This window comes from Phaethon aethereus (assembly GCF_964289735.1).
Source record: "Phaethon aethereus genome assembly, chromosome: 14".
NCBI classification, from domain to species: Eukaryota; Metazoa; Chordata; class Aves; order Phaethontiformes; family Phaethontidae; genus Phaethon; species Phaethon aethereus.
Window position 1 is genome coordinate 11,451,858 of NC_138590.1, and position 17,345 is coordinate 11,469,202.

At 47.1% G+C, this 17,345-nt stretch overlaps 1 protein-coding gene across 1 annotated transcript in view; it reads left to right on the forward strand.

Moving 5' to 3' along the window:
• Window positions 1-17,345, forward strand: part of UIMC1 (ubiquitin interaction motif containing 1) — a gene marked incomplete at its 5' end in the record, with an annotated part of 35,035 nt that overhangs the window by 10,272 nt on the left and 7,418 nt on the right. The window contains 6 exons of the mRNA XM_082006399.1: window positions 2,533-2,657; window positions 2,964-4,121; window positions 7,674-7,738; window positions 10,242-10,330; window positions 11,251-11,330; window positions 14,546-14,723. Of these exons, the coding sequence (XP_081862525.1) occupies window positions 2,533-2,657; window positions 2,964-4,121; window positions 7,674-7,738; window positions 10,242-10,330; window positions 11,251-11,330; window positions 14,546-14,723 (1,695 nt within the window). The remainder of the gene's footprint in view (window positions 1-2,532; window positions 2,658-2,963; window positions 4,122-7,673; window positions 7,739-10,241; window positions 10,331-11,250; window positions 11,331-14,545; window positions 14,724-17,345) is intronic.

Below are 17,345 nucleotides of genomic sequence, written 5' to 3' on the forward strand. Positions count from 1 at the left end.
CACCCAGCGGGTTTCTGCGAGGCGTGCAGTGTGTGTGAGCTGAGCGTAACGGAATGTGTCTGTCCAGACGGAGAGGGATTGTTCCTCCCAAGGGCTGTAGGAGCCCCTGCCCCGCTGCCACGCTCCAGGAGCATGGCTCACCTGCACTGCATGCTCTGTGCTCGCTCCTGGAGCGCTCCAGAGGTCTGTTTGCACATACCGGTCGGGGGCTAATGCAACACTCTGGATTTCTAATCATTATAAATTACGACCAGTGCAATCAACATCAAGTTTACTAAAATGCATGGTGCTGAGAAAGGATCAGATGTAGAGCACAAAGTACCGCCTGCTCTAGACTGCTCAGCTTAAGGCAGGTCAGGTCTCCCGGAAAGCATGAGCTGCTCTTTGCTCTCCCCACCGTAATGCCAGGTGGATTTAAACTCGCGATTTCCCTGTCTGTGGAGCACCTACTCAACTGGAACGTGCACTAAGTGCATTTTGTTTGTTGCTGGTTTCTTTGCCAGAGGCAGCATTTGTCTGGCACATTCCCTGTCCCCAGAGGGGAAATTGCTGTGCCAGGGAGGGAGAAGAAAACAAAATGTATGGTAGTAAGTTGCCAAAAAATGTTTCTTTTTATTAAGCTTCATGGATGTTGATAGCCTGAACTGGTGAGCGCTCGGCCCCCCGTTTTAATTTAAGCACTTGGAAAGTCTTGAGTGGTGGGGCACTGATCACATGCACCAGTTTTCTTGCACATGTCGGGGTTTGCAGGATCTGGCCTGGTTGCTGTGATGGTTTCGGCAGTGAAACAAATCAGCACACACTTACCGAATGCTTGGGAGGTGTTTGGTATTGTGGAAATGCTGTGTATTACTGCTGTTCTTGGGGATGGGAGCCTTCTTCATGCGCTGGGCTGTCGTGTGCTTTCCATTAAAGGATGCTTTTTTTTTTTTTTTTCCTCTGGTCCCTCCTGGCTGTAACATCATAGAGTGACTTTGTCCAAGGACAGAAGATCCCCACGAGCCCTGTGTGCACTGCAGTCTGCTTTCACTTCAACCTCTTTCTTAATTTTTAAAGAAATTAAAAAAAAAAATACAACCCCAAAAACAACCAACCAACCTAAAGCCAAGTGCTGATTTAGTAGGACATGTGAGGGAACCTATGGCTGGTAATCAGAACAGTCCAAAAATGCTTCAAATCCTGCTTGGGTGGGGGAGAACCAGCCCGCCATTAGCAGCGAGCTGGGGGAAGGGCAAAGCAAAGCCTGCTGCTGTGTGGATGCACCCCAGTGCAGTCGTGCGGTGATGCAAGGGCTGTGCTAAGACCAGTGCAATCCCTGGGTGCTTCTAGGGAGGCTGTGCTGCTGTATTTTGGTGGCAGCTGGTAGGAGAGGATGGGTTAGAAAACGGGAGCCTGCAACTTCCGAATGCATCTTTATCTAGGGAAATGTCTGTCTCGGAACTGGCTGCAGTAAAGGCATGTTTTGTGTTGGGGCGGCCTTCCTGTTCAAATCGTGTCTCTTAAAGCTCTTCTAGCCCATCAGAAAGCAAGCCTTTTGGTTCATGCACGAGATGGCGTGTGCAGGATTCTGCCTGAAGGAGGCAGCGGGTTTTGAAGGAAATCTGTCAATTTGTTTCGAGTGAGAAGATGTATTTTTCAGCTCCTGAGAGTGCTGTTGAGTTGTTTTCCAAGCTGCATTCCATTCTGCAGGCATTTTATATTTTAAGCATAGTGAAAGTGTTGGATTGAGCTGAAGTAAGTAAGTGTTTTCCAAAGTAACTAACTGCTTTGTTTCTAAATAGCCGGTATCGGCTTCTGGTTTGCTCTGAGTGAGGAATATTTCAGGAAGAAATTTTCTGCTGAAATAGCAGTTACAACTGTGGGAAACCTGTTTCCCATGCATGACTGACTTAGTGATGCAGTGGAGTGTTGATGTGAGCAGAAGGGGGATATATGCATGTGAAAGATCCTCCATAATACCACCAACCAAGTAACATTATCGTCCACAGAGCTTTCCACCTGCAGCTCAGGGTGAACAACATGTAGATCTTTTGCTCTTGGGTAGGTCTCCTGTGGTATTGCAGGTATCTGCGTGTCAGAAGGCAGCGACACATGCTATTTGGCTACTAAAAAAGTGTATTAATGTGTTCTTTATCCTGCCTTGCTGCTGAGCCTATCCGGTATAAAAATGAGCATGCTTTGGAAATCTGTCCTTTTCCTATCTCCTTGAATGTGCGTTCGGCAGCTGTAGAGTGTTGCTTGATGAGGGCAAAAAAGATGTCCCATTGTAGTTATACACCCAGGGAGTCAGAGTTTAGATTGCTGTAGAAACCCCAGCTGAACTTCTGACTTGGGTTATTTTTTTCATTTGGTGTTGCCTGCTCTGGTTTTGGTGGCACCTTTTCTGGAAAGCTGAGATTTAGATGTTTTGCTCTGCATTCCTCCTGGGGAGGTGGGACCCTTGGACATCTCTCCCACTATGTTGAATATGTGTTGGGTGTTTACATACACCTGCACCTGTGACTTGACATTATCCTTTTTCTTCTGCTGCAGAGATGACTGAAGAGGAACAGTTTGCACTGGCCCTGAAAATGAGTGAGCAAGAAGCCAGACAAGTGAATTGTCAGGAAGAGGAAGAGGAGGAGCTCTTGAGGAAGGCCATTGCTGAGAGCCTTAATGTAAGTGCGCTTCTGTGAAGAGGCTTACTAGAGTTCTTCAGCAACATTGCATTCTGTGCGTGTTTTGCTGCACTGCATGGGGGGGCGAGCTATTTCCAGCGCGAGCGAGTTGCAGAGTGGTATGTTTTGTGCCATTCCTAGTGAGAGGTGTGTGAAGTCTAACTTCAGCTGTCCCGTGTTTTGGGGTACACAGTTCTGATCTTGGGGGTGGTTCTGCAGTCAGGGTGATGGCTCCCTGGGGGATCCTTTAGTACGCTCTGCCGATAGAGAACATGCCTTTTGGAGAATCAACCTTTTGTTTTTCAGAGCTGTCAGCCCTCAGACTCCTCTGATGCAACCCCACAGTTGTCTGCAGAGGTGCTGGGTGTGCGAGGCCAAAGCCAGCCTGCTGAGAAGGGAGGCTCTGAGACCCTGGGAGGTCTGGCGCTTTGCCCTGACACCCCTCGCTCTGAGTGCAGCTCCCACTCACAGAGCGCCAGAGCTGATGGGAACAGACAGATGGATGTCGCCCGGAGCCCCCTGGTAGTGTTGAGGAGGTTAAGCCAGGAAATCGTTGAAAGCTCACTAGTATCCAGCATAATCGTGTCTCCGGGGAAGGGCCAGCCTGTGACAAGGTCAAGTGAAAAGCCTTCCTCACCAGCAAAAAGTGATTCTAGTAATGTGTTACCCAGCACTCTTGGAGAGGACCTCCTCTCTTTGAGTCCCACCTTTGGCAGGGTGACTTCAGGCTCCTGGCGACTGACACCTCGAAGACTGTTTGCAAGCCCCTCCAGCTCTTCTGAAGCAACAGGCCACGAACCAAAAGAGCAGCCCCTGCCCTGCACTGGCCATTCTGTGGGAGAAGTTGGTGCTGGGAGCTCAGCCACGCTCTGGAAGAGCTGGACCGCAGAATGGTGTGGCAGCCCCAGGAGGAGTGGTGGAGGAGCAGGTACCAAACACACCTCTCGGCCTGAGCACACCACCAAAGCCTGTGTTTCCATAGAGCAAGCAGAGCAGAACGAGGTGCCCGACAGTACCCCTGAGTTTTGCGTGCTGAACGCGGTAGAGGAGAAGCACAAGCAGGAGGAGGCAAGAGACACAGTGCACTATTACTGGGGCATCCCCTTCTGCCCCAAAGGGGTGGACCCCAACCAGTACACCAAAGTCATCTTGTGTCAGCTGGAGGTTTACCAGAAGAGCCTGAAGCAGGCTCAGAGGCAGCTATTGCATAAGAAGGAGTTTGGTAACCCAGTTGTGCCCAGTTCTTCCATGAGCCAAAACGAGCTCAGGAAAGGAGAGCAGATAAGCAGGGAGAATGGGGTTGCTGATGATACAGAAGATGGAGACCCAGATGGGCAGAAGGAGTCTGAAAACATCACCTGGCTCCGCCCCTCAAAGAGGAGGGAGGCAGAGAGTCCAGGGCACAGCATGGAAGAAGAGAAGAACTCCACTTCTGATGATGAACCGACCACCAGCTACTACCAGGTAAGCGGTTCACTACTGAGAAGAGGTTGAGCAGTCCTGCTCTTCTGTCCATTTTAGGGTTCAGTCCCTTCTGCAAAGCAGGCACTGCTGTTTAATGCTCCTCTTAAATTTAAGGACTTCCTCCCCTAGCCACGCCGTTTAGTGTGGAAGGGAGAGGAAAAGCATACAGGCTGATACCCTGTCATCATGCAGCCTGGCAGTCATCCATTAATGCACCACTGAGATAAAGACTTCCAGCTGACTTGTCCTTCTCAAAAGGGTGTAACCTGGCAGTGTGTCAAGGGTAGCAAGTACAGAGATGATGCTGACCACCACCAGCTCTGGCAAACTAGCTTATAAACCCATGGCCATGTGGAGACCTCTGTGTCTTCCTTTGCAGACAGAAATGTGGCTTTTGTCCTTGCTGCACAGCCTATCCTTTTTGCACCTGCATGCTCGTTCACATCTGTACGTGCTTCACCCTTGCAAGGGCTCTTTTCCCTTGAGGTCCTGTGGTTGTAGCTGGGAGAGGCTCTGCATGCTCACAGGTGTCTTCTGTCTGCCTGGGGTGATCTGTCACCTTGGCAGTGCTCATCTTCCTTTTCCTGGTGGTTGGGCACCTTCTCTCTGGCTTGCTTGTTGGGTCTGCTAGACGCTAGGTGTCAGCCTCTGTCTCCATCAGGGCTCTCTTGTTGGAGCGGAAGGCAGCTTTCTGTCACTGCTAAGTTTAAACAGATTGCTAGTCAGATGAAGTATTTATTACTGCTGTATTTTAGGTTTGTGTCAGCCTTTTCCAACCCTCATTTTTCATAATGACTTCACTCCCGGATCATTGTATAACTTTATCTTCTCTATGACTGAAGCCTCAGCTCTGTTGTTCCTGTTTTCAAGTGTATTTGATCATTTACCCTGGTGTTAGAAAGATACTTAACTTGTTTTGTGATATTTATATTCTGTCTTGTAATATTGAACACTTAGGAAAAACGTCATGTCTGCATTTTCTGGTTGCAGAAAAAGTGCAGAGCAGCCTGTGCTGAAATGCGACTTTTCATGACAGTGCTTTGGCTTGGGTTTAGCAGATATAGATTTAAACAAGCCTTAGAGGTGACCTGCAGAGGAAAGAAACCGACTTGTGCCCTTTTTAATTTCTTTAGGGTACATATAAAAGTCCTGAAAGGTTCTTAAGGCAAAGTGTTTTTTTTCCTCTGTGTCTTTTCCTTTGGAAATGGAGGTGTCATTAACTTGGAAGATTGGGGTGCTGTAGGTCTATGGAGGTGTACACTAAAGCCCTGGGAAAGCTACAGCAGCTGGGAAAGGTGTGAACTTTTAATCAGTATTGAAAATTGTGGTTGGTTGTTTGGGGTTTTTTTTATATTATCCATTTAATGCTAATAACTAATTAATTCTTAGGGAGAAGAGACGTTTTAGTGGTGCTGAGTGGGAACTTGGTCAGAATGAGGACATTACAAGAGCTCTCTAAGAGCCATAACGTGTATGTAGATGTAGTCTTTCTAATATTTTTAAGGTGAAAAAATAAGGAAGGGGTAGCAGACTGTAAAATTTCAATCCTAGCCCAAAATTTGCCAATCTTTTATTTACTTGAGATAAAATAATTTCTAAATGCCCTTTCATCTGCCTTATCTCTCCCAGTTTGAGAGGTTGCTCCCTTCTCTTGCCTCGCTGTGCAGTTGCACACTGAGGCCAGCACAAGTGATTTACTTGCAAGATCAATGTGTTTGATGTTTGCTTGTGCCTTGTCTCCATTTTTTTTCCCCCTTTATCAAATACAATTCCACTGGCAACGACCAAGCAAGGGCCCAGAGCAATGGTGTCCCCAGTGTGGGGCATCGCTTGGAGACCCCTGCTGCCTGTACTGCCCTGGGGCTCCCCCAGTACCACTGGGCTGCTTTGCTCGTGGGGATGGTGGGAGATTTTAGGCTGTGCCGAGGCTAGAAACCATCCATGGGGACTCAAAGCTGTCCTTGAAAAAGCCTCATGACTTGTGTTGCACTAGTGAAACGAAGGTGCAAGTGCCGTGCTCAAGGGAGCCTGCCTGTACCCTTGCTTTGAAACCCTCACCTGGGGTGGGCAGAGACCTTCCACCCTGGCAGTGACCAACTGCTGCAACTGCCACCCGCAGCCAAGGGATGTTTGCACAGAGCAAATCCTGGTTGTCAGGAGATCTCACTGCCTGTGAACCTGCACTAACAAACTTCAGTGCTGATAGAATAAATTCCTTCATAGCCTTTCAAATAACATTAGGGGCCTCATGGTCTTTAAACGATTTGGCTGGAAAAGACCCAATTCTGGACAGTTAGTCTGGTAATCTGAATTAATGCCATACCCTATAACATATATACTAGGCAAAACAGAAACATGGCTCAGTATCCATGACCAGGGCAGAGGCATTGTTAAGATATGCACAGTTCAGGAAAAAGAGGAATAAAAATAAAGGAGAAGGTGTGGTATTTTATGTTGATGATGGGCTAGGCTGTGAAGAAATAAAGAACAGCATAGATTAAGCGGAATATTTGGGGATTGGAGTCACTTCAGGGAAATCTGGCAGGAGGCTTTGTTGTGGGGCTTGGTGGGGAGGTACATCAGCCATCCAGGAGTGGAGCCGATCGAAGTTGAAACCTATGGTGGAAATCAAACTTCGAGCGTTTAATAGGCTCAGGGAAGGGGGAGGAAAACCCCTTGGATTTCTTTAGGAACTAGCATGAGAAATCATGGGCTTGACAGCAAGCAGTGCTAATAAACTGTCATAATTCCACCTGATTAGAGAATGGCAAGTGTAACTTGTACACTGAAGAAGAAAAAAGGGACCTGGCATGTTAGCCTGACCTCAGCAGCGCATAAGGCTTTTGAAGAAATTTTAAAGGAAAGAATAAGTGGAGTTGTAGAACTAAGTGAAAAATGGGATAAAATGGATATGGATTTACCAGCTGTAGATTGTGCAGGTTAATCTGTTCTCTGTCTTTGATGGGACAGCTGATTTCTCAGATGGGAAAAATGCAACAGATTTTATCTATACAAAATTTCAGAAAAGTACTTCTCTTGGTCAAACATCAGCTGTACCAGTTGATCAGGTCATCCTGGCTGAGGCAAATAGATTTTAAACTGGAGTAGATGAGGCCTGCTGGGGTGCTTGAGGGAGTGCAAGGGGACGCTAAAATCCTTGGATAGTTTAGCTCAGCACAAATGGAGATGGCAAAGAGCTGTGGTTGCTACCTACAAGTACATCAGAGTAAATGCTAGGAACAGGCAAAGGGTGCGGAAGGTGATGGACAAGGTTGGCATGAATGGATGGGCCTGGACTGTCCAGAATCATGTCTAGGCAGCAAAGTAGCAAGAAGTACTGTCAGGCGTTACTGCGGAGAGCTACTGAAACACCTTACTGAAAGGAATGATGGAGGGAAAAAAGCTGACTAGTTCAGGATGGATACTTAGCCATTTCCAGAAAAAAAATACCCAACAGATTGAGTGTAATGCCATGGACAGAATCTGATGACCCAGCAGATCCCGGTTAGCTGTGTACATTGTTTTATATAATATTGGAATTTTCCTTTGCAGGCCTCCCAGGTGCTGCCTGCAGAGGATGTGCATGAAGACGGGGAGCCCATGCAAATTGCACAGAGGTGAGGAAGGTGATTTCAGAGCATGGGGCTCACAGGCTCACTCTGGTGACGTAGGCTCTTCCACTCTCCCTGGAGCATTTTGGGGTGCAGTCTCACTCGGGCTTACTGCAGGGCCTGGCAGCAGGGCTCGTTGGAAAGGCTATCTGCAGTCGCTGCCGTTAGGTATCCCTGGAAATAGATGGCTTTGGAGCAGAGTGGGAGAGAGGTGGGGAGAAGAGATCAGTTACTCTTTTTAGTTTATAAAATGTGCAAGGTGCATCCTGGTACAGGGACTCGATCCTTGCCCTCTGAAGCTAATGTGACATGATGCAGTAAAGCTGAAGGTGAGTTATAGCGGTGTCATCACATGGCCTGTAGCGGAAGGTGCATAGGCAGCATGGTGGAGGGTTTACTGGATTTCTGTGTGTATTTTTATGTTCTTGCCTTATTGCTGAAGAGGAAAGAAGGGAGGAGGAAGCCAGACGGCACTGCCTATCAGCCAAAGATAGAGAGCAGTGCTCCAGAAAAGCCACTTCAGCAGATGACAGGTGTGGGACAAGTCAACATGATTTTCTTCAGATTTAAGCCTACTCCTCTTTTCCTTTTTTTCTTCTTCTTCCTGCGAGATGCAATTCTGCAGTGAAGGCTCTGGGAGAAGAAGGGCAAATGGGAGAGGATTCAAAGAGCCAGTTACAAGAGAGGGCAGATAATGTCATGTTTTTAATTTGCTGGGTTTTATAATTTAAACCTGCTTTGGAACAAAAATGCCAAGTTTCCTCTGATCTAACAGCATTTGGCCTGAGCAGTTAATAACAATATGCAGAGTATGAAAATCCCTCTTGCTTGCACCTTTCTAACAAGCTTAAAGCTCGCCTTGGGGAGCAGGAGGAACCTGCGGCTGCCGAGCCTGATGAGTCTGTGACAGCTGAGGTCTGAGCTTGTGTGCTTGTGTAGAAGGCACCGAGGTGTGCGCTCTGCAGCACTGGCCTCCCGCCTGCTTAAGGCAGAAGAAGCCAGGGCTGAATATGAAAAGAGAGGGACCTCTTTCCTTTGGTGTAGCTGATGAGGTTAGTTTGGGACATTCCCCAAGCCACCCAGGAGCTCCTGGTTGCCCCTCTTGGGGCTGGGGTGCACCTGGGTGCTGCAGCCCCTCCTTGAGCAGCTGGCACATCTGCAGCAAGGCAAGAAATGGCTGCAGTCTTCACAGTTTTGTGCACATTAAGTGTCGCCATCTGGCTCCTGGTAACTTGCCAGCAGAGTCCTCTCTCGGGTAAGGCTTAGGCACCCCGGCCGGCTGGCCTCAGCAGCACTTAATAGGAAAACGTGGCTCTGAGCTGTCTGGAGGTAGTGAAGCAGTTTTGGAAGCAGCAGCAGTGAGAAGAGGCTGCTTTGCTTTCTGCGGGCCGTTCTGCCTGATTGTTTTACGCTTTGTGCGGAGCATGGTAGATTGGGGTTTTAATAAATGATTATAGGCTTTGTTACGAAGAGATAGTTGGTGTAGCAAGAAATGTGGTTTGACTTCAAATTGATTAGCCCATTTTATAAATGTCATAGCAAGTTGTTTTGTGTGACTTCTTTTGAAGTGAGCCCTGATGTTAGACACAGAGTAAAACGCACAGCCTGGATTCATAACAAATGCTTTGAGATGCTTTATTTAGAGGGAAAAGCCACTTGTGATTTCCTATCAGAATTTTGTTACTTATCATAAATCAGCAGTGGCTGTTCTCTCCTCTCTAAGGCCTGTGGTTGAGCTTAATAAATCTTCTATTTGTCAGTATGGGGATTCATGTTTTTAAAGTGCATTCTTGCATACTTGATCAGACTAATCAGAAAGCCACGCGAAGCGCGGAGCATGTCAGCATGGGTGCCAGACTTGCTCAGCAATGTCTGCCTGTTTGGGAAAGACACTGTACAGTGTTGGGGGAGGAGAAAAAAGGAGGAATCCGAAGGTCAAAATGAGAGGAGCAGTAGCTGGTGCCACTCGGAGGAACCGCTGTGCTAATGTTGTTAGGACTTTGCTGCAAGGAAGCCTTGCCTCGTCTTGCATCTGTGCTGCTTCTGGCTGCCATGCACAGCGATAAGGAATAAAATTAGCAGTGTGAGGAGGGAGAAGGTAATGTGGGACAAAGCAAGTCTGTGTCTTTCCTCTCTGAGAATTTCCTTCCCCAGACAGAAGGAAGCACAGCCCTGCTACCTGCCCAAGTCCCAAATCTTCTAAGAGTAGAAAGAATCAAGGAAGTCCCACAGTTGTGAGCAGGTATTTTTGCTCCCTGACATGAGATAGCGACCCTTCATGCCTTTTTGTCCAAGGCTTCTAGAAGGAAAAATGTTCTCTTTGGGGTTTTCGCTTAGGACAGCATTTTATACCCATATTTCACTGTTATCCTGGTCGTTTCTGGCTATCAGATATTGACCACTTGGAATTTAATGCATTGTCCGCTGTTCTGAACTGTGTGAGACAGGTAGGTGTGTGCTGTCACACCTACTGCATTGGAGATTTATATCATATTCATATTTTGAACAGCGTCTCCGTGTTGACCCCACTTGACAGTAAAAGGAGCCCAGATATTGCCATAGAAAACTCTGCTGAAGAAGAGATTTCTGTTTGCCCAGGTAAGAGGCACTTGAGAATGTTCTGAATTTCGCACCGAAAGTTACACACATAAAATTCAGAGAAAATAAGCGAATTTTCAAGTTATTTGGACAAAATAAGATTTCTTTCCTGCCTTTGTTTGTTATGGCTGAAATAATCCAGGTAATTTAGTTTGATTCCCTGGTTTTGGACCCATTTACTCTAAGACAGTTCTGTGACCAGAGATTGCTGGGGATTTGCTGCTGAAGAGACACCATGATGCCCATGGGTATGGAAGGATCACTCAAAACAAGGCGTCAGGAGTGGTCTCTTCAATGCAATCAAGAAATTTTCAGATTTTTCAGTTGCAAGATATGTGTAAAGCATGAGAGCTGAAATGATTTCTGTCTTAGATTAATTAAAAATGTTTGGGACCAACAAATTTTTCTTCCTTGGTCTCTCCTACCATGTTTGAGATTTTCCAGTCCAGGGTTTTAAGTGAGAAAATGAATGAAGAGACCACTCCTGTTCACGAGCGGCTGTAGAGAGAAAGGTCATGGTGCTTGGAGGCATATTTTGTTGCTAAGGAAGACGTGGAGGTCTAAAGAACGTGTGACTGTGAGGCAGACCACAGAACGGGATCTCTGTTTGTCTCGATGGGAGGGAGAGCTCTATTCTTGCTTTGTCTCTATCCCAGCCAGTGTCCCGCACACTTTCCCTGTGTCTAGTCTCACTCCCCCTGAAGCTGCAAAGCTGCAGCGGCTTTGTCCTCACACCACCATGCTGTGACTTTTAACCCCTCATCTGGCTGTGGTGGTGTATATTATCTGATAACGTTTGTGACAAGTCTGAAAAATGTTTTGAAGCTGTGAAAATGCTGTTAAGAAATGGGCTTATCAACCAGTGAGGGGATAGTTTGGGGGCTGCAAACCTGTGCTGACATGGAGATGTTTTTCTGCAGAGACCCAGCAGAGTCCACTGAAAGCTATTGAGGCTGAGAGAGAAGAGCTGTGCTTGGGCAGCACAGAGGCACCTATGCAGGTAAAAGAGCCTGAAGTTGGGGAAGGGTCCTGTTTCCAGTCCTGCCTTCTAGACCTTGGTTCATCTGGGCTGTGCTAATGTTTCCCCTTGGATAGCTGGCAGCTTGGGCTTCTGCTGTTGGGATCCTCACAAACACTTCCCTCTTCACTTTTGTCCACTGCATCATGACTCCAGTCCCTTTTGGCTGGGGGCTGCGTGCAGCTGCTTCTGGAGCCTTTCAGTCCTGTAGCTGGAGAGTTATCAATTCCAGCTCCTTTTATACCACAGGCACTGCTGTGCTGGAGGATGCCATCAGTGTGGACAACAGGGCTGTTGCTTGCCCATGCTCAGAGGTTTAGTGCTGTGATGGTCCGTGATGTAGACAGACCCCAAGAACTGTGAGGGGAGTCCTAGTAAACCTCAGTCACTCATGTTGTAACACACTTTTCCCTGTTACAGTCCTCTGAACTTCGGTGTTTGTTCTCCACAGACCATCTCCAAGAGGCTAAGAGGAGAGGTTTGCCCAGAGACTGGGCTGGGATAAAGATGACATTCAAGTGTTGAGGGCTGGTGGTGGTTTGTTAGCAGAGTGACCTGAGCCCAGGAATCTTGATTTCTGTGCAGTAATAGTTAATAGCAATAGTAACTCAGTGGCGGCGGCTCCTTTCCCCATGTTGTCACACCTGTGCAGCAATTGCTTTGCAGCTGTTGCTGTACTGGCATCTGACTTCAGTTCCTGCTTCTGATAAGATTCCCTTTGTCTATTAATTTAGAGAGCGATATCAAAGGGGTTGCCAAGTACTCCTCTGGCAGGGTACATGAATACAGAATTGTACAGCTCTTGACAAGAGGATTCATTTGTGGAAGGCTCATTCTGCGAGTCTGCAGCTTGTATGGTGCGTCTGCAGCTCCGATGTCTCATTGTCACAGGCCTCTTAATAAACCAGCTTCTGCTCTCGTGTGCCTTTCATTCTGCAGGTATCTCAAAGCACTGTTCAGTCAATTAGAGACTGCAGCAGGGAGAGGTGGCGGTCCTGTGCTGAGCCAGGTAGCTGCAGCCACTGAAGCATATCATATTCGTGACCCTTTTGGCTGTGCCCTGTCCCTTGTGCTTTGCAGAGGGTTCCCTGGGTCCCACACCTCCACCTAGACGGCACAAGATGATCATCATGGTGTTTAGGAGCGGTGTGGTGGGGCTTCCTAGGGATTGCTCGACAACATTATCACTGGCAGCAGGTACTGGTCCGGAGCCTACAGCCCTCCAGGAAGACAGCAGAAACAGCTACCGTGTGCATCAGCAGTTAGCATGAAGTGAGCATAGACTGCTGGGACTGACTTCTTCCTAGCAGATGCTAAGCTGGGACACAGGAGTCTTGCTGAGCTCAGCCTCTAGCATTGCTCTTGGCTGGCTGTTGGCTGCAAGTACTATGTCTTGTAGACAATTTCCTCTGCTAAAGAGGAGAGGCAACAGCCTCTGCCTCTGACAGGGGTGATTGGTTCTGCAGTTGAGGTTTTCCAGACTGTTACAGCAAGGTTTTGTACAAGAAGTTTTGGGACCGTGGTGTCTTTTGTTACAGAATGTTGCGTTTCCGTTTAAAATTAGTAATTTAGCACTGAATGTAGGCGGGCAGGGTGTGCAGAATCGGTGATCTCCTAAGATTGCTTTAAAAATGGTAGCTAGAAGGAGCAGTGCCTGCTGCTTTTCCCATCATATTTTTTACGTGTGTTGTCTGACTAGGATAATACAGGTTTGATCTGATCATTCACATTTGACACATCTTGTTTTTTACGACTCCTCTGTGTGACGCCCCACGGTGAGGACTTCACAAGATGTAGAGACACTGAGATGTGAGAGCAGGGTACAAGTGCTAATGCTGTAAGTGGTGTACTTCAACAGCCTGTGTTCAGCTGGAGGAACTCGTGGCACCTCTTCCACAGAAATCCGGGGCAGAGAGCCTCCCTGGAAATGAGAGCGCTGTTCCTGGTGGTCGGTGCTGTAGCCTTTCAGCTGCGATCTGGGAGAAATGCGTTTTCTGAGTTGGATTCTCTGTTTAAGGCCCAGTCTTGCAATTTTTTGCATAGCTCCTCTGAGTCAACAAAGCACCCTCCTTCCCTTTAGGACATAAAAGTCAGGATCAAACCTTCATTTGGAAAAGCGAGTAATAAACCAAGTAATATGACAAAGCGCTCCAGTGGCACTGAGGATCTTTGGTGACCCCAATTACTGCTTCCCTGAAATTATACCATTGGAGGGAAGCAGACAGCAGTTTTGCTGCATACTGCCTACATGTCATTGCTTAGCCCTAAGAACAGAAGACTATCCTGTATTCTTTTCCTATAGGTTTCTTCTACATGGTTAATATTTAAATAACTTATTTTAATCATTGCTGAGTGGAAAGGTTCTTTCTTAAATGTGGAGAACTCTTGTAGCTAAGCCTGACTAGGCAACGATCTAGTTATGAGTGAGATGGCAGCAGTCTGCTGCATCTTGTGAACATCAATAGCACAGGGAACAGGCTGTCTCTTCACGTGGAGCACCTTTGCAGAGAGTATCGGTAAGTGGTAATGTCACCTGGAGAACAAACATGGGCTGTGACATTTTGCCCTGGTGAAAAGCCACTGCTAGTAATTTTGTGTGACGTGGATTTTTAATGGTATTTCCTCTCTCCTTGACCTGTGTCCCTTCTGACTGCTCCAGCCACCTCCTCTAGAGAGGAGGAGCTTCCCAGTGATCTCTCTGGACTCCCTAAGAGCACAGCAGCCTCCTTTCATCCTGGAGGAAGCTGTGCTCCCAGACAGTGCTGCCTGTGTAGTGTGGATCATGACCAGAAACTGATGAGCACCAGTCAGGTGTTGAACTCTTGCTTTGCCCCATGAATTTTCCATCAGTTTTGCTTCTGAGCTTTCCTGATTAATGGAAGCTTTGCCATTTTTCAACAGTAGTACAGGTGATATTTGCCTTAAACGGTGTGCATGGCTGTGCAGGGAGGTTTCACCATGATTCAGCAGGACATGTTGCCTGTGGAAGAAGAATTAGTTATTAGTGCTGCGCAGTTTATTCAGCCAGTGGTGTTATTTCTGACTGGTGTGTGATGAAGGGAGAATAAAAGTTTCCAAGAAAAACTGAGTCTATGGGAGAGTGAGTAGCTACCAGACAGCATGGAGCTCTGCACTTAGCAAAAAAAGAGAAAGAGCACAATTAACCATCTGGCTAATTTTTTCCTCCTCTTCCTTAGGCTGGTGGAGATGAAGATGCTGGCAGGGCTGTGTCTGAGTGCAGTCCTACAGCTGCTGACCATGTTTCCTGCCCACTGTGTGACCAAGGCTTTCCAGCTACAGAGATTGAGCTACACGCCATGTACTGCAACGGGATCGTGGGAGAGGAGGCTGGCGAGGACAGCCTAGGTCTGCCAGGTGCTGCTTGTGTGTTTACCCTTTGTTCTCGTCCCCTTTTCCTGTTACCTGCAGTCACGTGCTGCAGGCTTGTCCCTCTCGGGATATTTGGTGCGTGGCGTGGCATGTAGGAAGGTTTGTTTACTCTGTCTTGTTCCATCATCGAGCTGGCCAGGAGAGTGTTACCAGAGGCTCCTGTGTTTCCAGCACCTTCTGCATAGAGACATCTCTCTGATTGACTTCATAATTCATCACGTTATTAGTCCCTTGGAACGCGTATAAGCTGAATATTATCCCAGGATCTAGCCCTGGATGCTTCAAGCAGTACTTGTAAGACACATCTATTGGGTGTTTTAGAGGACCTGCAGAGAATCTGCCAGTGGTAGAAAATAGCAGGCTCCTGAGCCACGCAGGTGAGCGTCCTTCAGGGCTCTCGAAAAGGGATAACGTTCTGTACCACTCCAAGCATGGCTGGCACTCTGCAATGAGTCTGACATTTTTATGTGCAAAAATGGCTTCTTCAGCTGCAAGAGATTGCAGAAAAGTTTCCCTCTTACTCCTCTAAAATTGCAAAATGATAGCTATCGATCTGGGAGCTTGGATTTTTCTCCTTCATGTGAAGAGTAAGGCATAGAAGCACAGTCAGAATGCCCATATTAATCCTCTTTGCGGTCTTCTCCATGTCAGTTTTCCGTAGCCAACCTTTGTAGAGCTTAAGTGAACAACACCGGTTGGTTATCAACATATTCAATAAGTTCTGTTTTAGCTGCTGCTTGAAATGTAAAGTCTGTGTTAGCACAATGTCAGGTAATATCAAAGTAGTAGCTTGTAATAAGATTAACTTTTCAGGTTGTGAATGTATAATTTTCAGTTACATTCTAGGTTATTAAATGCAACCTAAATCTATGATGTTTAAGCAATTTGAGCAAATTGGAGCTAGTGCAAGAACTGTAACTTCTGCATTTCTCCAGAAGGAGGAAGTTTCACCATGTAATCTTAATGCAGAGTTGATGTAGTTTTAAAATACAAGGTCCCTGTTATACTCAATCTTTGGGGATATGACATGGATCCTGTCAAGATAACAGGAGCCAGAGTAGTGGCTGATACTGCTTGGTGCTGAATTTTGGTGGGGAGTTCTCTCTGCAGGCATAAACCAGCTATTAATGCAAAGGGTTCAGCTCAGGCAAATCACAAATTATCACAGTTCCTCTCCCATCTCCAACACTGATAAAGGTCTTATCCGTGCTACAAAATGGAGCAGAATTTTTAGTATGCCTTTTAGCAGGAGGCCTTCTTTGTCCCTGGGGTAGTCAGGTCCCTGGTGTGGCTGGACTGTGAGTATATCCATTGATCCTGGGGAATCCTGACTGTGATCAGGAAAAGGCTTTGAATTCTTTGGCAGTGTGAGGGAATTTGTTCTTTCCTTTGGTGTTGCCTTTCAGCAGGACAAAGTTCAAGGCTGGCCTCTCTACTCTGCTTCCAGACTGGTCTCCTTGGGGATGTTTGTAAGGGTAGTTATTTTGGAATTGCTACTCTGCTGTTCTGGCTTGTTTAGACGTAACACACGTAAGAAAACCAGTCTGGAATAAAGGGATTTTGGTCTACAATAATGGCTTTAAGCAGAGCAATGGTTTTGAGACAAAATCACAGTAATTTGGGTTTTCTATTGCCAGTTATTCTAGTATTTTGCCTGTAGAGACCAGACTTTATTAGCCATAACAGTCTGTGACACCTGTGCTGTTTGCATCAAGACTCTGCAGGACTGTCAGCATCCTGGACTTGGACCACCATGTATGTGGGGCAGAATCCTGCCTGCTGGGGCTCTGGCTTGCGGGGCACCTCAGCCCGGTTCCCAGCGGCTGTACAAAGGCAACAGTTGCCCAGGGAGATCTCAGCTGATGAGCTGGTCAGTGGGGTTTGGGTTGAATAGGCAGGGATGATGTTTAGCTCTGAGCAGAGGCCAGGCAGTAGCCTGGCACAGCTGTGTAGGTACAAAAGGACTCTGTTTCCAGGGCTGTTACCTTGGCATCCATCGCTAGCACAAAATCCATAGGCAAAGCTAATGCATGGGGAGAAAAAAGAGGTGGGAGAATTGTCTTCTGGAGCAAATGCCAGCTCCTCTGTGCGTCCAGAAGCTGTTCTCTACCACTGTAGCACTGTGTGCTCTTGGCTCGCTGCTGGCTTCCTCAAGAGCACAGCAACAGCCTTGTGTGAGAGAAAATCAAAGTTCTGCCTTCTAAGCCATGTCCTGATCTGTTAACAAAAGACGGCTTCAGTTTTCCTTTGGCGCACTGGGTCAGGGGTTCCTGATCTGTCTTCAGACTTATTAATTGGATTTACTCATGATGTCTCTAGAATTGCAGATTATGCAGTCCTGCAGACTGTAGCTGTCAGTGTTTTTCATTTTAAAATTACAAAAGGATGGGTTGTTGCTGGTTTTACTTCTCTTCTTTCCTCTAACATGCACCAAAGTCTTTCAGTGTTACGTATCAGGAGACCAGCTCAGGCTGGCTGATATTTAAGGATGGGTTTTCAAATGAGTTAGCTGGGCAGGATGAGTTACAGTTGCTTCCCCTACATATGTACATGGTTGCCCATCCCTGGCTGGATGCCCAGACCACCACATACCTGGGCAGTACGAAA